This window comes from Oratosquilla oratoria, chromosome 21 (assembly GCF_046742065.1).
Source record: "Oratosquilla oratoria isolate Oo_2021 chromosome 21, ASM4674206v1, whole genome shotgun sequence".
NCBI classification, from domain to species: Eukaryota; Metazoa; Arthropoda; class Malacostraca; order Stomatopoda; family Squillidae; genus Oratosquilla; species Oratosquilla oratoria.
The window spans coordinates 25,360,602-25,383,947 of NC_134797.1; the positions used below are offsets into that span (position 1 = coordinate 25,360,602).

General features: G+C 41.5%; 1 protein-coding gene across 1 annotated transcript in view; it reads left to right on the forward strand.

Annotated features, from left to right (window-relative positions):
- Positions 1-23,346, forward strand: part of LOC143036798 (hemolymph clottable protein-like) — an 80,295-nt gene that overhangs the window by 332 nt on the left and 56,617 nt on the right. Inside the window, exons 2-14 of the mRNA XM_076204542.1 lie at positions 9,410-9,564; positions 9,720-9,848; positions 10,179-10,375; positions 13,299-13,587; positions 14,052-14,246; positions 14,360-14,515; positions 18,239-18,322; positions 18,660-18,850; positions 19,716-19,881; positions 20,098-20,298; positions 21,975-22,157; positions 22,373-22,590; positions 22,742-22,844. Coding sequence (XP_076060657.1) covers positions 9,410-9,564; positions 9,720-9,848; positions 10,179-10,375; positions 13,299-13,587; positions 14,052-14,246; positions 14,360-14,515; positions 18,239-18,322; positions 18,660-18,850; positions 19,716-19,881; positions 20,098-20,298; positions 21,975-22,157; positions 22,373-22,590; positions 22,742-22,844 — 2,267 coding nt within the window. The remainder of the gene's footprint in view (positions 1-9,409; positions 9,565-9,719; positions 9,849-10,178; positions 10,376-13,298; positions 13,588-14,051; positions 14,247-14,359; positions 14,516-18,238; positions 18,323-18,659; positions 18,851-19,715; positions 19,882-20,097; positions 20,299-21,974; positions 22,158-22,372; positions 22,591-22,741; positions 22,845-23,346) is intronic.

Below are 23,346 nucleotides of genomic sequence, written 5' to 3' on the forward strand. Positions count from 1 at the left end.
CTATAGAAAATTAAGGGAGAACTGAAATTCTTAAGTGACTGTGCATGGAACGACAAGGATCAAGAAATAAAAACAAGGTTTAAAATATATCATAATGATATTTCAAGATGACATGCGAATTACTAGTGAAATTATGTAGAGAAATAAGTAACAACATGAATTTCAAAGTTGCCTTGATCTATGGAGTTTCGGCAGTCAGTTTCTGCAATGGCCCTTTAAGAACGCTATAAGATAAATTACACCATCTAAGTTTACCGCTCAAGACCTGTACTTTTCTTCTAAACGCCTCTCATTTCATGATTTCATGTGAGAATAGACCCAACTGACACGTGCAATAATCATTTCGGTTTTAGTACCATTGTTTATTATTACTGTTGCGTTTAGAGCACCAGGACTTCGTCACATCAATTGATTAGGCGGCAAATACAATTTTTGTTAAAAAAATAATATATATGTATGTGTGTGTATATATATATATATATATATATATATATATATATATATACATATATATATATATTTATATATATATATATATATATATATATATATGTATATATATACACATACACATTTGGTCGGGCATCTTTTTCTACGCAAGCGAGGACGATTACTTTTTTTTTCATGGCCTTACTACGGTTCCTTGCTCCTTTATCCACGGCAGCATACCGTGACGGTATCTTTTAGTCAACACAAGATAGATGGTGGCCTTGATAAACAAGAGTTAATCTTGTTGGCGTTTTAATTATGGTTATCATTATCAGGATGAAATCTCCATAATATCGATTCGTTTATCCTCATTGCAACGGAGTCGCTGGCTTCTGTTGCTAAAACTTTGTCGTCGTTTTCCACCTCATTATTTTTGTTTTAGTAATTTCAGCAGGAATTTTACTTTAACAGGTACTGTGAATAAATAGAAATAACAAACACTCACCAAGTTCCTGTTGCACTTAGCATGTTTTCCCACAATTCTTATCAGTAATTTTTTAATTCAACATCTTGATTTTTTTTATTAAACCAAGATTTGATTTGACGTTCACTAGATCCTACGACCAAAATAGTCTGTAGTAACCGAAATCAAAACAGAGTTTGGACGCGGTGTTTCCTTATTGTCTGTCCGTTAACAGAGCCTATATGTCCTTTCTGAATTGGGAGACAACGACAAGTATCGGAAAACTTCCATTATTGGATCTCGTCACATTACCGGCAAAGGAACGAAAGCTTGAGAAAATGCATAGTCTATCAAAATTTGAATATTCTAGTCTCGGTAGTTCTAGGACAAAGACGATAGATTTAGCAAAGAAGATCAGACGCAGTATCCACAGTTACAAAACCTGATGAAAACATTTGCAATGGAACGCTGCATATAAGTAACTGGTGTATAAACAGGGTGAGAGAAAATGGGATGATGGGATGTCCTTCCACAGCGAGGAGGCAGCTTTGTGTATATGTTCAAACATGTACCAGACGACGCTGACATGACGCCGGGCATAACAATCATCGGCCGGCAGCTCTGCATTGATTTTCCAACGTAAATGTTATGTGGTGGCTTACTTTACTTCCCATATATTCATAATTACCAACATCAATCTGTAACCGTGGCTTTGAGTCCCCCCACCCCACCCCCCGTTGATTTGTAATACTAGCACACGCCCAGAACCCAACATAGCGGGTTTAGGAACAGTTTACGTATGAAACTCAACAGGTTGTATCTGCAGTTGACGAGGTCGATGGCGCAGAAGGAGCAGATCCACAGGGGAGGCTGGGTTCAAAGAGGAATAAAGACCAGAAAGGAACTATTTCCAATTTACTGATGACACTAACCTCCAACCGTTTTCGAGTTAAGCCCCCGGAAAAAAAATACCTTGAGTTTGATATTTCAATGTCACTCAATATCAGACTGTATTTTTCACAATTGCAATGTATAGAATTAACACTGAACAATGTAAAGATAATTTTAGTTTGAAACTTATCGTCTTTAATAAGTTACAGCTTATATATCTATATTTTTCAAACTCCGATATTTTTATTTTGACCATTACCTACCTTTCTTGAAAGTATCATTGAAAGTATCATTTACCTTGCCGTTTTGCCCTAATGTTTTTAAGACATAATCAAACCGATACAATCAACACTTAACATGGAGTAACAATGAAGAATAAACAGGAAAACCGCAAAAGAACAGATTCAGTTAAACCTTGCAAAAGGATTCAAACGAAATGTAAGCTGTCAAAATAAAGTCATTGCGAACTGGGTGAGGAAGATGTAAGGAGTGAAAAAAGAAGAAAGGTTTGATCCAGAAGAATAGCTTTCTGTGGGAAGAATCTGCTGTTCTCTATGTTGGGGTTTATTAATTTTTTTTTTCTTTTTTTTTTTTTTTTTTTTTTTACCAACCGGCGGAACACAGACCAAGCTATGGAAAAACAGTGAAAGCTGACGAAAGCTGCCTTTTTGTGCCCGATGCAGAAACTGGGTGTAGGATATTGATGGGCCCTGTGGAGTGTAGGGTACTGATGGGCTGCGGCAATATGATTTCTAGAACACATGCTTGATGAATAAACACATGAGGTAATTTTGTTCATTCTAACCAAAAGATAAGTAAATAAATAAAAACCAAATTCATAATGCAGAGCTAAAACTACGGTGACCCACACAAAGTCATGATAATGTCGAAAAAAATTGAGGAAAACCCATTGTAACTTGACAAAACGTTGGAGAAAACAAGGAAGATGGGATTTATGAATATCCTATACAAATCCATCAGGGATATGATGTTAGTAAACGAGAATAGTTAGCACAAGGTAAAATGAGAGGTCTCAGATTCAAACTAAAAAAACAGGTACAAATTGATGTAAAGAAATTCGAATTTCTCGAATGAGTGGCAGATAAATGAAATGGAAAAAGAAATGAATAGTGGGAGTCTCAAATATAACAGAATGAAAAAAAAAAAAAAAAAAAAAAAACTGATCCAGGAACAGTAAACCTTTCCCGGTAGCAAATATACCAGTGCAGATTTCATTCTAAATTTCCCAACCTTGATGAAGGATGAAGGTCACATGACATGCAGTTACCTGCATGTAAATGATAAACAACTGTTGACAACCTCTATCGGTTGTGACCTTAAAAGATACGTGTCCTTGAGTTATGACCTTAAACTGGTCATAATCATGCAACTCGATATCCGAACCAAAGTTTTCTGAAATATGTGACTTTGAATTTGATGTTTCCAAGTTGCCGAAGATCAATATTTTGTTATTATTTTTCCGTACTATGACGTAAATGATTATATAATTAAATAAAAGACATTTTAGTTTTTATTAATAATAATAAGACTTTTTTAAGCAGTTATAACAAAGGAAAAAAAAAGTCTCATTTTCAGTGAGCCTGACTTTGACATTGATCCGAATACTTTCCAAATTGAAAATGATCCAGTCGTTTTGTCAAGATGTTGCTAAGAAACAGCTACAAAGATGCACAGAACCAAAATAGTAAGAAGAAAGAAAAAAAGTAAATAAGAATTATCTAGATCTGAAAGAAAGCATTGCATCTGACCTTCGCCCACAAGTCGATTAGATTAGAAAGTGGCAACCCATAGCATACGATACAAATACACAGCATCAGTATATGGGCACCCGCACCAGTACACACCGGTATATGGGCACCCGCACCAGAGAAAAACGGATCATACGTACCTGGTAGAAGAAGAGATTAAAAAAGATAGTGTAACTACCACAGATAAAGGATCACACCTGGGAAAAACCTCAGTGAGCGCGTGCGCACACACACACACACACACACACACACACATATATATATATATATATATATATATATATACAAAAACACACAAAAACACGCACGCACGCACGCACACACATGCACACCCTCACGCATAAACACAAATGCACGCACTCACACGTACACACACTAATGCGTATACGCACACACATGCATACACACGCACAGAGATACAACACATGCTCACACACACATGCACACGCTCACAAACACAAATGCCACTTAGGCGGTCCGAGTTCGAATCCCGCCCAAGGCAGACATAATTTCAGTATTGCTGAGCTACGAGTCGTTACTCCAACTCTCGTAGGCAGGGAGTTGGGGTTGTGTGCGTGTAAGGTCACAGCATTACCCATAGATCGATCATACACGAGCTCTGAGCACTCTTCCGGGAGGGGAATAGCTATCAACCACGAGTCTAACACGTGATCCAAGACCATGGTGAATCACACACAAGTGCACAAACATGCACACACACACACACACACACACACACACACACACACACACACACACACACACACATGAATTTAGCGTACCTACGGAAATAATACGTAAGAACTGTTTAGAAAACTGCCGCCTAAAACCTACGCATTGACAAGCCTAGACCAAGATACATGTCTTATATACAGACACGCTTTAGAGGCACATATAAATTATGGTGTTAAAGTGCAAAGAAAGCAAATAAACCGACCAAAGTTCCGAGGTAGGGTAGGTGGAAATCACCAAACTGCAGACATGTCATCTTGGAGTGAGAGAAATATCGCTGTTCAGCGATGCCTCACTGAGTTCAAGAAGGTAATCGTCACCACAGACTATGTTTTGCAGTCAAACAGTTACATCTGCTCAGATATCGGTTGTCGGCATTGCCCGTTATCACCAATATCCTGTCAGCCGGGCCCAACGACAGGTAGTCCTGTTGGCAAGTAGTGGTAGTCCCGTGAGCCAGACGTTTCAAAGATTCGTCTACCTGAGTGACCTGACACTCGAACTCCGGATTGGGCCCAATATCTTCTGTCAGCTTCGAATGTAATATTATCCTCCTTTCCACATAAGAACTGACAACTGATACATTAAGAAGCCGGTGACGAAAGCAGTACCACATTAATACATCAAATACTACAGTCCAACGTTTCTTCCCAGAGAAATCCATGGGAGAACCTGTGGACTCTTGCCAGGTGCTGTGGTGGGGCTGTGGAGTCAGCATAACTTGAGGCGAAAGTTATCATCATCATTCCTCTTTGTCCTCAAAGAGCCAGCATGGGAACAGTCCTATTCCTTGTCATTATCAACAATTTATTCGTCATTGATCTCAGTAAAGCAAGAATCGTAGATGATGTTATTCTAAAAGAAAATAAAAAAGTACGACAATAGAATATGTATAGTCACTGACATACAAACTACACAACCCACTGTTCAGCAAGAGTGAGGAGAACTTTAAGTCCAACATAAATTTTCTGGAAAGGCCATAGTTTTTCCAAGTCGCTCTAATGCTAAGACAGACTGTCAAAAGAGGCCAAACGCAGAGTATGGAATCCAATATATTTGACGTTTCGCCCAGCAGGGCTTCTTCAGAAATAACATGTTATTTCTGAAGAAGCCCTGCTGGGCGAAACGTCAAATATATTGGATCCCATACTCTGCGTTTGGCCTCTCTCCTACAGTGCTGTTGCAGTCGTTGCTGCTTTAACTCAACAGACTGTCACGTACACACGTATACAAAGGTAGCCCCAGCTCCCTTATACTCGTAACACTTATCCTCCGATTCTTTGTGGTGTAAAAATACTAAAAGGAGATCCCTAGCCGGCTCTTGTCCCCTGTCACAACGTAGATAAGTGGAGAGGTTGAGTTGTCGATACAGTACAGGAAAGATTAAAGAAGGTGAAAAATAGTAAAGGTTGAAAATGATGAGCGCTACTCTTTGGGTGGATAATATTTTCCTTTCATCAAAAAATGCTGTGTGATGCGTGATAAATTCCAAGGGGTGTCATTAAATTCCCTGAAGAATTTATGGCATAAAACACATGCACTCAATACTATATAAATGGGGAATGGTAAAAACATTGATCATGGTCATCAATTTCAATTTCAATTTGTTACTGAAATCTCAAGGTCTGCAAGGTCGATGTCCGGGCAGGTGACAACACCGCAAACCTAAAAATAAATAAATAAATGAATAAATAAAACACCACGTGAGATTTCTTCACCTCAGTGAACTTGAGAGGAGCTAAGCCTAGGACACCTGCCAGTGCATTCGAGTATGTTTTCCACATGTCACCCAGGACTTTCCAACCAGTAACGAGAACTGACGGATTACTTCACAAGTTCCTGCCGTACTATCTTAGGCCGTGGGTCTTCAGCCAAGGTGGAATTCCCTTCGAGGTGGGAATTTTAGTGCTGGTTCAAATGGTTAGAATTTTGATCTTCAAAGTATAGTTCTACAATGCTACAGTCTACGTAGTTTACATTTTTTAGATGTTACAGATTGAACCAACAATAAAGATGAGAATTTCACATTTTGAGTGAAGGGGGCAGGGAACGTTCTGATGTTCGATGAAACGGTTGCCGAAGGGGGCAAACACGATAAGTTTATGAGGCTATTACTACTACACCAGCAAATACGAAACGCTTACCGATAAAGATTGCCACTCTACTTAGGAGGATGGAACTTGGGAATAATGTTACTAAGACCTAAATCACACCGACATATACTTACACAAGGGAGGATACTTCGTCATGACAACGCTGTCATATGTGGAATATGTTTGTCTCTTGGGGGTAACTAACGCTATCAGCTTTTTACTATACCTCAAGTACTTGTTCGATCTAAAGCATTGTAGATTTTGCTTACAGAGGTGACATACCGTATCCTCTACATACTCATCTGGGGAATTCAATTAACAAAATATTTAACATCATATTTTATTTTGATAAAGATAAATGTATGGTCTTTGTAGATATACACAAAATCAATATTTTTAATAGGAATTTATGAATACTTATATCATTATGATAATTATATACACGAGAGGACACACAAGCAAGCAAGCGTGCACACACGCACAAACACACACACACACACGCATGCACACATACACAAACGCACACATAAACACATATACATATGCGCTCACACACACAAATACACATACACGCGCGCACTCATAGATACATACACACAAGCGCAAACATATACACACACGCGTGCACGACAAAGACAACACTTCCAATTCCTTCTTTTTTGCTCTAAGTTCCCTTTCCTTTCGAACAAATCGTTATAATAATAATAATAATAATAATAATAATAATAATAATAATAATAATAATAATAATAATAATAATAATAATAATAACAATAATAATAATAATAATAATGATAATAATAATAATAATGGTGATGATGATGATGACGATAATAATAATAATAATAAGTTTATTTGGCAATGAATCAATGTACTTGAAGTGCAGATAATGAAAACTACACATAGTTCGAAATAACAATTGTAATTGCCGGGGATAGCACAAAAAAGCATGTAAGCTTATTTCCATTGTGGTCCTCATTAGACTCATTTTCTACACTAAGTTACACAAACATACGGGTTTAGGGGACCAGAGACAATCATGAGTAATATCAATCAGTACATATGACACATAAACATTATCATAGATTTGCTAATACTACTCAAATGTTCGTAACACGTAGGATATTGAGAACAAAACTTGAGCACCATCACAGTAAGGAACATTGCATAATGCATCAGGAACAACAAAATATTACTGAAAGGTACCAAACCAGTATGAGTGAGTACCAGATCAGTGTAGTACCATTAATGATATACTGCATTATTCTACTGCTGTAGCAGCAACTGTAGGACAATAAAGGGGAAATCCATCCCAGGATAAGAGTAAATATTACAAAGGATTGCAAAGGCGGAGCATGCCGACAGGAGACCTTTTGGTCCATATCTAGGTCGGATGCGAAAAAAATCATAATAATAAATTGATAAATAAAAACTATAATAATGTAAATAACAAATAAAATACATAAATAAATGCATAGATATAGTTAGATAATAAACAAACAGGTAAATAGTAAATAATAATGAATTGACCTATAACTAATAATAAATGAAAATCAAAACAGACAAATGATAACAAAATAAAAACAACTAATATGAAATGAATTATAATCATTACAGCATCTTGCTTAGGTGTTTATCTAAATGGTTTTTAAAGCTTCGAACTGAACTACATTGCACTACATGTGCAGGAAGTTTATTCCATTCATTAACTACACGGGAAAGAAGGTAGCAGGCCATCAACAATATCAACATGTTGTTATAGTGAATGCTACATGGCAGCTTGGGCTACCTATTAATTAATTCCAAAATTTACCTGTACCTCAGAACGGAGTTGGCAATTACACATTAGTACATTATAACCTGAAGCACCAGAAGTAGTGTACAGGGGACCAGTACTCGTATGAGTAAAACAAGGAAATCGAGGGAAAGGTCCAATTACCTTGTTACCTGGTACCCTGATTCCCCAGGCTTGTATTATGATCAGATCATAACTGTTCTCGGACCATACCTGAGATATATACCATACTATGACAAGCAAAACAGAGGAGGAAACCAGTTCTTAACATCAAACATTGTTATACTAAGCTAAACCTCTGAAGGACAAAAGGGGAAGTCAGAACAGTTATGAGTGAACGCAGATTTGGATGGTTTTACTCATGGAATCTGGTACCCTTCACTAGGCTAGTAGTACATAAAATCAAGGCTGTTCTCGGTCCATAGCTGAGACATATAGTAATCCTTGACTTTTTTCTTGAAAGTAACCTTGCTATATGACTGCTTAATAGACATAGGTAGTGAGTTTCATAGTTGATAGCGCAATCGTCTAAGTCACTGTCACTTGTTACGTGCCAGCGGAGGTTCGAGTCCTTAGCTGTACCACGTATCGATTTCTGCATGCCTCCTCGAGTTTCTCGACGTTGATGGCTTAGAATTAAAGTGAGTTGTGGGTGACAAATATGAATATATATATATATATATATATATATATATATATATATATATATATATATGTGTGTGTGTATACATATATATATATATATATTTTTTTTGGGGGGGAAGAGTAAATTCCGTCTCACTAATGTGTCATCTACTCTTGATCTTGTCTTGCCTTTAAACCATTGGGATAAGAGGTCATGAAAAACGATAAGGTATCTGAAGGATATTACGAAACATGATTTACTACACAGGTGCGTCAAATTTTGAAATAAGTTTGAAATGAGATAATAGAAAAAAATAAAGCTAAATTTGATAGATGAGAACAAAGGTATGGGACCTCATGATTTTTTTTCTTTTCTTTTTTTTTGTAGATTGCAATTAGATAAATATATCTGGGTAAATGCGCGCGCGCGCACACACACACACACACACACACACACACACACACAAACAAACAAAGAAAAACGCAAACGCGAGATCATGGGCAAGATACAGATAATACACGAATGTATACACTCGGAGGTTCACAGTCTCCGAATTTTTAAGTCAGATCAATCGGACAGTTCGTCCTCATGTCGTTTATTTGTCCCTTGCAGGCTTGGCCAGCGCCCTGCAGCATGGGCTGGAATATGAATACATTTACGAAAGCCGCATCGCGACCGGCATCCCTGAGATCCAACGCCAGCACGCGGGCGCCGCCCTCAGGGCTTCTGTCACCGTCCAGCTGTTGGGGGATGACCTCATGTCACAGGTGGGGTCCATCACACCGCTCAGCGACGAGACTGAGAGTGTCTGATCATTTATATTATCGCATCTATTCGTGTCTGTTGAATGTTTTTGTCCGAATATGAACGAATGGATAGATCAGCATGTTTTTTTTTTTGTGTCTCTTTTTCCACCTCTCAGATCTCCAACATTGAGGTTGCAGACATGAACGGCTTGACTGAATGCGACTCGAAGGCATCACTGCCTCTCACATATGAACCCATGGTGGACCACGTCGGGGTCTTCCAAGAGCCCTTCCTCATCAATGGGGTGAGTACCGCAAGTCTCAGGAGCCACTGAAGCCTTCGGCACTGACTGTGGGATGAGGAGCTCCCCCCCTCGCACCCAGAGAGGGATTCTTCAACAGTGGCTAAAGTATGCCGTCGGTAACTAAACGACACAATAAGTTCACAGTGCAAGGACCGCATCATTATGAACGCAGGCGCACTCATTTAAAAGCAGTAACGAGAGTACAAATACATAATGATTATCACATTCCTTCACATACAGAATTTACGAATCATGGCTAGGGTGTATTGGACAAAAGACATGTATACACATTTTGTGGAGACCACTCACTGTCTTTTTTTTTCGGGACAGACGGATTCCCTGGTGGTGCCCCAGGACGAGCCCTATTGGATCACAAATATCCGGAAGGCGGTGGCCACCCTCTTCACCGCCGAGCCCTTGAGGACTCACGGAAATGAGCTCGACGGCCTTCTCCAGACGCAGGCCTTCCTGGATCCGGCCGTCGTTGTCGACGAAGAGCAGAGCTTGGCCGGAATCTGTCAGCACAGGTCGGTGCACGGTCATAGTCGACTTAAGGTTCGATGGAGAAAATACCCCTTCGTTGAGGAGGAATATTTTGGGAATAAACTTAAAGTAGCCCCATCGTGTTCTTCACACTAAACAAATTTCATAAACCCCTTTCATATTGAACAGTGGGTCGGGACACTCGTTGCTCGGTCGGTATGGAACGGGGTACAAACGTTGTGCCAGGTTCAGACCCCAGCCAGAGTTGAGGTGAACCTAGGAATCAATCAAATTTTGTTTCCCAAGGACTTACTGTGATGACCTGCCGTGGATCGGTAGATTCAGTTCTACATACATACATATACCAAGGCTTTTTCCCCCTTACAAGGGAGGTAGCCAAAAAGGGAAAGGCATAAAATCATTCCCACCCATTCCATCCCTGAATACACTCCACACCCCTTCACCCTCCCTCTTATCTTAGCACCTCCTGGATGACGGGTCATCTCTGCACCTTGTCCACTGCCCTGGGTCAGAAGCAGTGTCGCAAGACACAGCACATCCACAGCAAGGCCGCTTCATTAAATCGGCGACCCCCCTCTCCGTCCCCCCATTGCATAAAAGGAGAAGACGAGGAGAAATCCCTTCAGTCTGCGTCAAATTTTGCTCACATATACTACCTCACCCCCATCCCCCCGCCCATTCCACCTCATTCATCACAACATCATCCATATACAACCATTCTCCATTCACCTCTGTCTTCTGTCCTCTCCCGTCCTTCCTCAACAGACATTCCCCTCTTCCCCAAAGCCCCCTTCACCCTATCCATCCACCTCATCCTAGAACGTCCCCTCATGTTCACTCCCTCCACATCTGCCCTCCATACCTCTTTTACTAGTCTTTCTTCACTCATTCTTTCCGTGTGTCCAAACCATCCTATAGTCAGTGCAATGAGAACTGACCGCTAAGGCGGGGTTAGGAGATTTCCCGGTGTTGCCACATCTCCACAGATAACACGGCCCGCACGGCTCACACTGAATCCAGTGTGAGGGGGGCGGGGCTAGAGAATAGATGTAGCGGCAACGTCGCTCTCTATTGCTCACATGCCATGTCTGACTCGAGGAAACGAAACCTTTGTATAGAAAACATTGCTCTGATTTTTACCTCAGTGTTAGTGTGTAACAAAAAGTTATAATATAATTATATGTGGCAACATTATAAAAATATGAAATGAAATTATAAAATAGAATAGAATTATAAAATAATCATATGTGGCAGCACAGGGGGGACTCCCAGTGCTCCGCCCTAACGGCCATTTCTCAATGCAACGAGTATAATACTCTTTCATCAACCCTATCTCCCAACTCCCTTTCCACCCCTGTTCTCCTCCTCACCTCCTCATTTCTCACTCTATCTAGCCTAGTAACCCCCTTCATATATAGATTCAGTTCTACTCAAGATTTACTGTATAAACTCATCTCACTTGACATGACGGAAGGAACAAAAGTTAGTCTGTTCTCCTGAGGTACAAGAAGACTCTTGTATGTGTGTCATTTATAAAGAGAGATACGATCTCAGAGACACATTATTTGAAACGTTCTTTTCTCAGCGACCGTGCAGAGAAAATATTCAGAAAAGGGGTGGTCATCAGTGCCACAGTAATTTTTCTTTTTTACTGTTGTTCGGTTCCTCATTCTCTAATGAAACTGTTTGTATCGAATTATGATTTATCACTCATACTCAAAACCGCAAGAACATCTGTGGACATTATTCTCAAAAAAAAAAATCCTTCTTTATATTATACATGACTATCATAATACTTCGGTTCTCATCACCCCTAAATCCAATTATCATTTTCACCGACAATCTATTCTTCACTCCACGCCTTCTGTGAATTCAATCAAAATCTCTAACATAACCACAACCCTCTTTTTCTCACATATTACACAACCAAGTCCTATGTCACAGCCTCGTCTTTCACCGCACGCCCCACACACACGCAAATCTATTCATCAGGCACACACACAAATCTATTCATCAGCACAATCTATAACAACAACACTCCAATTATCACGATCTCTCGTTGTAGCTAGTCCCCTAACAACCTCCACTTGCCCAAAAATCCCACCTCTATATACGTATATCCGGGAGCCGACACTTTGACGTTGTTGGCGGATAAGCTTGAGAATCTTAATGACTACAAGAGATATGTCGATAGAGATGAAATTCTGTGCAGGGTTACCCACATTGAACAGATCTTGTATGAATTCGAACCCTGACCCATGCGTCCATAATCACGAGGTCAAGACGCTAGCAACCGAGCTACGTGTGATGGTTCAAAAGGACCGTACAAGTCCCCGACCACGCTTCACGTAACATCAGAAGATCTAGTCTCATTTTCATCCAATCTCCGTATTAGGCGAGCCCTCCGACACGTTGTGTATGTTAAAGACAGATTGAACATTTTTAGAAGCTCTACCATGGGATTCGAACACTGACCCAAATCCCATGGCAGAGCTTCTAAAAATGTTCAATCTGTCTATAACATACACAACTTGTCGGAGGGCTCGCCTAATACGGGGATTGGATGCAAATGAGACTAGATCTTCTGATGTTACGTGAAGCGTGGTCGGGGACTTGTACGGTCCTTTTGAACCATCACACGTAGCTCGGTTGCTAGCATCTTGACCTCGTGATTATGGACGCACGGGTCAAGGTTCGAATCCCATGGCAGAGCTTCTAAAAATTTTCAATCTGTCTTTAACATATATATATATATATATATATATATATATATATATATATACATACACATATATATATATATATATATATATATATATTTGTGTGTGTGTGTGTGTGTGTGTGTGTGTGTGTGTGTGTGTGTGTGTGTGTTGAGACTCAGGCTCTACCCAAAAGGAGCATCAAATACGTATATGCATACAAAAAAAGGAAGATTTTCTTCCACAGGTATGTGCTAACTAAACTCCCCGACTACCTGAAGGAGGAACATGTTGAGTACATCGAGATGACCGTCGAAGAAGACGTCCAGAGTGATACAGGCCACTTTGCATCTAGCGCCCTCAAGAGCAAGGGTGGTCATGGCAAAGGCAGCAAGAGCTCTACAGGAGGCAAAGGCACATCCAAGGGTGGCAAGGGCGGAAAATTAAGAGTCGACGTCCCTAAGCTCGGAGACGATGTCTACGTTCTCTCAAGGGTCATCAACTTTGATAAGTGCCAGACTTTGGTCAAGTTCCAGGTGAGTCGAATCGAAATCCTCTTGCCCTAGAGTAGCGTTTTCCAGTCTGGCCTCAATCCATTTCCATACAAAAGCCAAAATCGTCCTAATAAGGGGAGGGGGTCAAAACATGGACCCATTCACAAAGAGACACACACTACCCTCTTCCTTCTTAGCATCTTGAGGGTGAAAGGTCACTCACCTCCGCCATAATGTGTAAGTCAGTTACCGTGCACCAAGACAGATTTCACTTGCCTCAAGGTCCTGAAGGACGAAGCTGGTTTGCCCTCGATTTCTTCTGCACATGGTGACAACTCCCCCACCCCTCTTTGCGCCCACTCTTCCCACAAGAACACGGAGCAGATACGGAAAACACATATGTGCCGCGTCATACATTTATCTGTTCACAATAATATTCCTCTTCGTCCATGCCTATCTTTTACAGGCTCGTACACCTTCAAACTCTCATATTATTTCTTCTGCAGAACTATGGCTACGGCATCTACTGCAAGATGGGAACCTCACAATGTGGTACTCTCCTGAGTCGCTCTTCCACGGGGTCTTTCACCCTACGTGGCTCCCCCGATGCCCTTCGTATCGAGAAGGTCGAGATCGAAGGCAATGTCCTCATGAACCCTCTAGGCTATGAGACCGAAAAGATCAGGACCGTCACCAACCAGGTGGATGACCGAGCACTTTTCTCGGGGTCAGCAGTGTCCTCGACTTTGTCTTGATATAAGACCAAAAAGAAGTGGCAGTTCTCATGATGAATTTCTGCTAACTCTCTCCGCAGATTCTCAAGCTGAAAGCGGTGCGACACCAACGCACTCCTCTGACACTGCCGGACTCCACCCGTCGGGTGGATTCCTTCATGTACGAAGTCGAGTCGCCCGTGAGTTCAGTCCGCGATGCTTTTCACCCCTCCGTGCACCACCAACCAATGCGGCAGGTAAGGAAGTGGTTCAGATCTGTATGAGCACGCGCGTGTGCATATGTGTGTGTTTACCTAATTGTAATTACCTAACATGAAAGGAGCAACGCTAATTGGGTCCCGTCTCCTACTCTCCTATTGATCATACCTAACCTCAGGTTCACGTACGATTCCAATTTGGTTTATATCCTTAATTCCCACTTCTACGACTACTCACTTCACTTTCTGCCGACCCCCAGACCGGCAAATGTCTGGGCCGTGGGGGTGGGCTTGCAACCCACTCCCCATACGGGTTTCCCTGTAACCAACTACAGTGGGAAGAGCCTCGGAGGGGCGGGGGCAACCACTGAAACACAGAGCGAGTCTCCCTCCGGAAGGACACGGAGAGGTATGTCAGAGATGTCGTCGAGGAGGTCGAGGGGAGCCTAGCTCCAAGTGATCTTGGGCCTGCCTACCGAGCTCTGAAGAAGCTCCTCTTCCCCAGGTTTGCTCGATCCGGGTGGCAGATGAACCGTCTTGATGGACACAGCGGGGTGTAGTGCTTCTTGGGCCGAGTATTTTGAGCAGCTGTACTCGGCAGAACTCCCCGCGGGGCAGTTTCCTGCTGCGGATGGACAGCCTCTGGTGCCCGACCCGCCCATCCCTCAAGGAGGTGAGGGGGGCAGTGGCTCGCTTGAGGGGTCAGAGGGCGCCTGGGGTCTGCCGCGTTAGCGCTGAGCTGCTCAGAACTTGGGGCGAGGCCATGATCCGTGGGTTGCATTCTGTAGTTACTGGTGTTTGGCAGTCTGGTTCCATTCCTACTGACTGGAGAAGGGGTTTGGTCACCCCTATCTGGAAAGGGAAGAGGGAGCAACAGGATTGCAAGAGCTAGCGTGGAGTAATACTGTTCAGCGTGCCTGGTAAGGTGTTCGCCCACCTGCTGCTGTCACATTGTCGGGACCACCTGTTGAAGACTCAGAGACCTAAGCAGTCCAGGCTCACGCCCAAGAAGTCTACCACAGATCGGATCCTGGCGCTACGGGTCTCCTTGGAATGCCGACGTGAATTTCAACGTGGGTTGCTTGTAACTTACGTTGATCCCCAGAAGGCGTTCGATTCAGCGCACCGAGAGACACAGGGAACTCCTGATTGCGCGATCTTTTGATTTCAAAAGTCCATCACTCATTAACAAGCTATATAAATCGTTAGTTCGTCCACATTTGGAATATGCTGTTTCCGTATGGTCACCGAATCTCATTAAAGACATTGACAGACTGGAAAAAGTACAACGGCGAGCCACAAAACTGATTCCAAATATCAAAAATAAACCATACGAAAATCGACTAAAACACATGAATCTGTTTTCCCTAAAAAAGCGTAGACTCAGAGGTGACTTGATACAGGTCTTTAAGATTTTAAAGGGAATTGACAACATCAAAAGTGACAAAATTTTCACACTGAATGAGAATCAGACAAGAAACAATGGTCTCAAACTGTCCGGAAATAGATTCAATTTGGAAGTAGGTAAAAACAACTTTGCCAACCGTGTAGTTAATGAATGGAATAAACTTCCTGCACAGGTAGTGCAATGTAGTTCAGTTCGAAGCTTTAAGAATCATTTAGATAAAAACCTAAGTAAGATGCTGTAATGATTATAATTTATCTTATATTATTTGTTTTTGTTTTGTTATCATTTGTCTGTCTGATTTTCAATTACTATTAATTATATGTCAATTTATTATTTACTATTTACCTGTTTGTTTATTATTTTAACTATACCTATGCATTTATTTGTGTATTTTATTTGTTATTTACATTATTACAGTTTTTATTCATTATTTTATTATTAATATTATTTTTTTTTTTTTTTTTTTTTTTTTTTGTGCATCCGACCTAGATATGGATCAAAAGGTCTCCTGTCGGCATGCTCCGCCTTTGTAATCCTTTGTAACTGCGTGAGATTCCCGCGGGGGTTACGGAACTTATTGCAGGGGTGTATTCAGATACTGAGACTGCTGTCAAGTGTGGTGGTGGGGGGCGGGGCGGGGATATCGGACTTCTTTCCGGTCTTCTCGGGGGGTCAGGAAGAGCTGTGTCCTTGTCCCCACATTTTTCAATACTTGTATGGACTAGGTCAGGGATTGTGTGTTGAACCGAATCTCCTGCGGGGCATCAGTCGGCAATTTCACGGTCTCTGACCTTGATTCTACACATGATGCAGCCATCCTTGCAGAAACTCTTGAATTCTTGGAATGGGCTCTCGGAGAATTTCATGAGGAGTCTGAACCACTGGGTCTCAAGATCTCCTGGATCAAGACCAAGATCCAGACATTCGGTGTCTTGTTCGATGGCACAGTCGAGTCTGTGCAGGTGTGCGGTGCGGACGTCGATGTTTCGGATAGCTTTACATACTTTGATAGTGAGATTCCTTGCACTGGAGATTCAGCCGAAGAGGTGCATCGTCTCCTTGGGCTGGCCCACGGTGCTATGAATTCTCTTAATGTAAGTGTTTGGTGTTGTCGGTATGTGTAGAAGGACTAAAGTCCGCGCCTTCAAGACTCGTGATCCCTGTTTCATTGTATGACAGTGACACATGGACACTGAATGGAGATCTGAGGAGGCGACTGAATGCCTTTGGTACCAAGTCACTACGCAGAATCATAGGGTATCGCTGGTATGACATATGTCTAACCATCGATTTCTCTGTGAGGCTGATACGGGAACATGAAGTTTCTTCAATTCGGCCCTTTAGTTCTAATTTTCAGATTTTCTTTTTCCACCTTTATGACATTTCTCACAACAACCATTACCCTTTCACCTATTCTATCTGTTCTGTCCCCTCTATTACTCCCCAGGTGTAGATAAGAAAAAAACGGGAGTTTGGTCTCAACTAAGCACAAAATATCAGGCTCGTTTACCTACAAGTAATCATTTATCTCCAACCTGGGCGATAGTAAACCATTTACATTGGCATAGGTTCCTTTAAGTTTCCTTGTTGTTTTTCATGTCCAATAGTGACCGTTTTTTTTTAACCATTTCCTCACATTATGCTTTATTACTCTAAAAAAAAATCCTTATTTTCTATTCCATCATCATTTTATTTTTTATTTTGCCTATTCCTCTTCGAATTTCCGTATCTTTGCACGTTCATCTTCTTTTACATCTTTCCTAATCCAAATATTTTTAAATTTTTCCTCTCGTGCTGACCTCCAAGACTTGTTGATTACTTTATTTACAACGGCTTGTGATTTCATTTTTATCCTCACTGGACGCGAACCATTCCTCTTGTACTAAGCTAACATGTCATCAATCTGATCCGTTACATTTGAATCATCTACCAGAATCATGTGTGTGTGTGTGTGTGTGTGTGTGTGTGTGTGTGTGTGTGTGTGTGTGTGTGTGTGTGTGCGTGTGTGTGTGTGTGTGTGTGTGTTTACCTAGTTGTATTTATCTAGTTGTATTTTACGGGAAGGGGAGCTATGCTCGTGTGTCTCGTCTTCATATCTCATTTTATCTAAACTGTTTTTAAATTCATGTGTTGTTTTTGCACACACCACTTTCTCATCTAAGTTGTTCCAAATACTGTGTGTGTGTGTGTGTGTGTGTGTGTGTGTGTGTGTGTGTGTGTGTGTGTGTGTGTGTGTGTGTGTGTGTGTGTGTGTGTGTGTGTGTGCATGCATGAGTTTATTACAGTATGATTTAGTAGCATGAAAAAATTAACGGACTTTGTATTGAGTTTATCATGATTATTTTCTCCGGCAGGACAAACCACACGGCTTCTACCCGTTACTCTCCGTTTCGGGGCTCCCTGCAAAACATTTCGAAGAGATGCAGCCTAAGATTGTGGTTAGTATGATATACAAGGGCGTGCTGTTTTCACTGTACATTTGAGCATGATAGCAATAGTTGTTTGTAAGAAACACGAGGGATCATATCAGGCAGTCGCATTATTAATCCTTCCTCTCTCTCTATCTCTCTCTCTCTCTCTCTCTCTCAGACACATATACACACACATAACACACGTTTACCAAATAGGCATACACACTAATTTGTAACCAATCTATGAAAGTTTGCGCACAATTTTTTCAGTTCTGAATGATCTTGCCAACGGCATGCCCTTTCCTCTATATTCCTTGGTCGTCATACAAATGACCATACATTTGCATCATTCTCTTACCTGCAGGATCAGATCAAAGATATTTTGCTTGAGCTCAAGAAGGACTTGGAGGAGTTCGGGGGAAAAGAGGAGAAACATTCAAACATTGCCGATCGCACGAACATCTTGGTGGATTTGATTATGATTCTCGACTACGATAACCTCGAGAAACTTTTCAATTCCTTCGATGCCAACAATGAACACGAGAATTTCATGAGGTGAGAAATATGTGTGACTCATGAGATGCATTATTTCTTATTTCCGGACCACGGCCTGGTTATTTCCCAGCGGTGCTTGGGTAGTACAATATGTATTCTCACTTCGCCATATATTTTTCAGTCGAGCCTTCCAACAATTTGAGAGTCGTTATCACAAATCGAAACAAGTTCCATCGTTAGGATTCGAACCCTTTCCTAGGCGACTGATCATTCCAAAGCAAGGACGATATCTTTGTAACAATCCATTGACCGTTACAAGATACGATCTGGAGCACGACCTTCCAATGCTCTAACGGCGGTTGGGTAGTTCAGTATGTATTCTTGTTTCATCGAATCTTTTTTCAGGCGAGTCTTCCGACAAATTGAGTCGTTATGACAAATGGAAATAAGTTCCACCGCAAGGATTCCAACATTTGCATGAGCGATTGTTTTTAGAAGGCAAGGACGATACCGTTGTACTAATCCACTGTCATAAAGACTCTCAAACTGTCGGAAGGCTCACCTGAAAAAGATTCGATGAAATAAGAATACATACTATACTACCCAATCGCAGTTGGGAAATGACCAGGTCGTTCCCTTTAATGGTCAATGGATTAGTACAGCGATATTGCCCTTTCTTTGTAATAAGCAGTTGCTCAGGCAAGTTCGAATCCTGGCTGTGGAGCTTATTTCCAAGTGTATCAGTTGTTTCCTTGTCCCTTTCAGTTAGCATTCCATTTTCTCTATCAACCCAAACCGCTCCTGTATTCACTCTAACATGTTTGTAAAATACATACTGTTTTCCTAAAACGATCCCTGGTTCGGGCTGAATTAGCTGTGAGTCAGATCTTTTTTTAAAATATATATAATGTCCTGTGCTCCACAGAGATTTGCTTGTTGACACCATGACCAAGGCAGGGACAGATGCTGCTGTTCGAGTGCTGGTGGAGCAGATCAAAAGCCGCACCATTGGCGCCGAGAGATCTGTACAGGTCTTCATGGGTCTCACCAATAGCCTTCAGATGCCCGACCACTCCTTTCCACACCTCTTGGTGAGTCTCCATGTCATGGGTCTTCACTCATTCTTGGGAGTCTCCATCTGTCAATGTCTGAGTTCAGCTTGTAGTTTTCACTTACCCCAATCCTGATGCGGAGACATCTTTTGCCCATGTCTCAGTTGAAGTCTCCTCTTGCACCTCCACGCCTGATACAACCGAGAACCTTGTATGAGTCTAACTGACCTTATGTTTTTTTTTTCGTTCTTCCAGGAGTTGCTCAAGAGCTTAGACATGACTAAAGAATTCGACCTGACCTCCTCTCTCGTCCTCAACATGGCGACAGCCATCAACCGGCTCTGCTTGATCCCTTTGGCTGACGACACCCAACAGAAACTCCTCCTGGGTCATCGATATTGCAATCCCAGAGTGATCCTCGCACAGTTCCTTCCCATCGTGAAAAAGGGTCTCCAGGTACAGCTTGTGAACGTTCTTCCCACTCACACACACATCTACTGATGTGATGCAACTGTTTCAGCGAAACATTCCCATCAGTTAATCCGGTGACATCGACAATTTCTATCAAATTTGGAAGAAATACCTCAGAACTTAGCGGACGAAAGTGCCCAACATTCAGACGCTACCGATAAAGTTGGACGTTGCCAAATGTTGAAAACAGTTATCTGAAATATTTTATACCTTGCACTTTGATTAACCTTAGTGTCAATGAATGGATCGAAATTAGTAAATAAGTAGCTTACCTTAAAGAAGATATTCCTCACGTAATAATTATGGCTATTAATGATGATTATATTGGAATGTTTCGGTCCCACAGTACTCATTTCTTTATTTGCTAATTTGTCAGCTGGCATGAGCTGATAATTTACAGTTGAGCGAGGAGAAAATAGAGTAGATAACTATCTCGGAACAAATCACTCGTAAGAGTCAAGTCTTTCAAATAATCAAACCCCGCCGTCGCGGGCCTCGATCACACCATCACAGAGCTGGATAAAAAGACAGATTTGGACGGCAGGTGGTAGTCACTATCACCCTACGCTATAAGACCATACCAGGTTTTGGCTCTTTGGAACGCTCTGTAATGGTGTTATTGGTAACGAAGCGGCCTAGCATTCGGATGGACCCCAGATCGAGGTTCGCGACGATCGGGTTTGATTGCTTGGAAGATTTGACTGTTACGAGTGGATTGTTCCAAGATCGTTACAACAGAGACGCGAATAAAAACCTCGATCATATGCTACTGTACCTCACGTGTGGCGTCGGGTGCTGGATGAAAAGATATATTTGGATGGCAGATGGCAGTCACTATCATCCTACGGTATAAGATCATACCAGATTCTGGCTTTTTTGAATGGTGTTATTGGTAGCGCGGCAGCCTAGCATTCATATATATATATACTGTATATATATATATACACACATATATATATACATATATATATATATTCAACAAAAACCCACTGTGTTGGATAAGAAGAAATGAAATAAAATGAATTCCATATATTTCGATCACGGACTGTGATCCTCTTCAGTGGAATACAGAAAGGTAGAGCAAAAGGCATGTCTTATATACAATAAAAATAAGGGACAAGGGTAGGACTCAGGTAGCGTCTAGTACTTTGCGGGGCAGGTCACCCGCCTTCACCAACGATGGTAACAATTTGTTGACTGCCCAGGTGGTCACCTGACTGCATTACCACCTGGGCAGTCAACAAATTGTTACCATCGTTGGTGAAGGCGGGTGACCTGCCCCGCAAAGTACTAGACGCTACCTGAGTCCTACCCTTGTCCCTTATTTTTATTGTATATAAGACATGCCTTTTGCTCTACCTTTCTGTATTCCACTGAAGAGGATCACAGTCCGTGATCGAAATATATGGAATTCATTTATTTCATTTCTTATCCAACACAGTGGGTTTTTGTTGAATCTTTACGAATGTGTTACGACATTACTTTATAGATATATATATATATTTTCATATTTATATATATATATATATAATAAATATATACATATATATATATATATATATATATATATATTCTTGGAACATTATAGACATAAAAATTTCACCAACATCACAAAAGCTTCCCTGATTTATTTTTTCTTTCTTTTTTGGCGACACGCTCAGAACGACAACAGCGCAAGCCACAGGATGGTCTACCTTCATGCCCTGATCATGATGAACACAGCTAAAAAAGTATCCATCCTCAAGCCCATCATCATTGGCTCGAATGAGACAGACATTCGTGTCCGCAGCCTGGCCTGCTACGCCCTGCAGGCCTATAACACTCCAGCACGCATGGTCAAAGAGGTGGGTATCCATAAGCAGAATGATAATGTCGAAGACGTATGAAATCTGGTGAGTCAGCGAACCAAGACCGGTGTGGAATGAATAGTCATTAAGAAACAGTCTTGAGACATCAGGGTCCGATGAAGGATACCTTTACGTGATACCATTTGTCGGCTGTACATGGTCGGATTCAATAATGTTTCCACTATGTGATATTACTACTGGCTTCTCCACAGGTCTACAAAATCTTGATGCCCGTGTTTGAATACCAAGGTGAGCACCACATGGTTCGAATAGCAGCAATTGGCTCCTTGTTGACTTGGAAACCCGACACTGCTTGGTGGCACCGCCTGGCTGTGGCCTCCTGGCGGGATCCTTCCCGACAGATGCAGTCTTACATCAGCCACATCATTAGGAGCGTCGCAGAGCGGCATGGCGAGAAATTCGACACCCTGTAAGTATTTTTAAAGACCTCTTGTGCTGACATCCAGGTCTAACATCAATGGTTAGCAGTCAGAAGACCCTGTTTGTCTAAGAAGTGTTACGACTTCGAGGCACCTCCCTGTTCCCTTCGCTGATGATCCCAACTGCTTCTGTATCCACAGGCGCCAGCGTGCCAGGCATGTCCTGCCCATGACCAAGCACTTCCCATCCTCGAAGCGATTCTCCATGTCCTTCCTGATCGGTGCCTACCTCGAAACCATCGAGGTGAGTCTCCTTTTCAGAATTGCATTCATAGCCTTACTGATATAACCTTTCTGCCGTTGTCCGTGCAGTTTCACAAGGGTCAGTGTACTTCCAGTCTCGATCTTACAACTGAAGTATTAAAAGTAGGGGAAGATCTGTCTTATATAAAAATGACCAATGCCGACAAAAAAATCAGAGGAATCATCACATGAGAACGAAGATTTTATTTCTAATATTAGGTTCCACTCATTAGAGCTTTATCAAGTACATGTATTTGATGAAGCTCCAGCGAGTGAAACTTCGTCCTAGGATTAGAAGCTTTGTTCTCAGTATGGTTTCTTCTGAAAAGGGCTGTCTTCCCATCAGAGAACAGAATTGGTTGAAAGTTTTGTTGTCATTTCGGTAGATACAATGTCACTGCTGATATAATCGGATCTCATTAGGATTCCCACAACAGTAGGCCATAAGATACCGGCCAGAGAGAATTCACAATCGCCAACCGTCTCTAAAAGCTGAGTGAAGA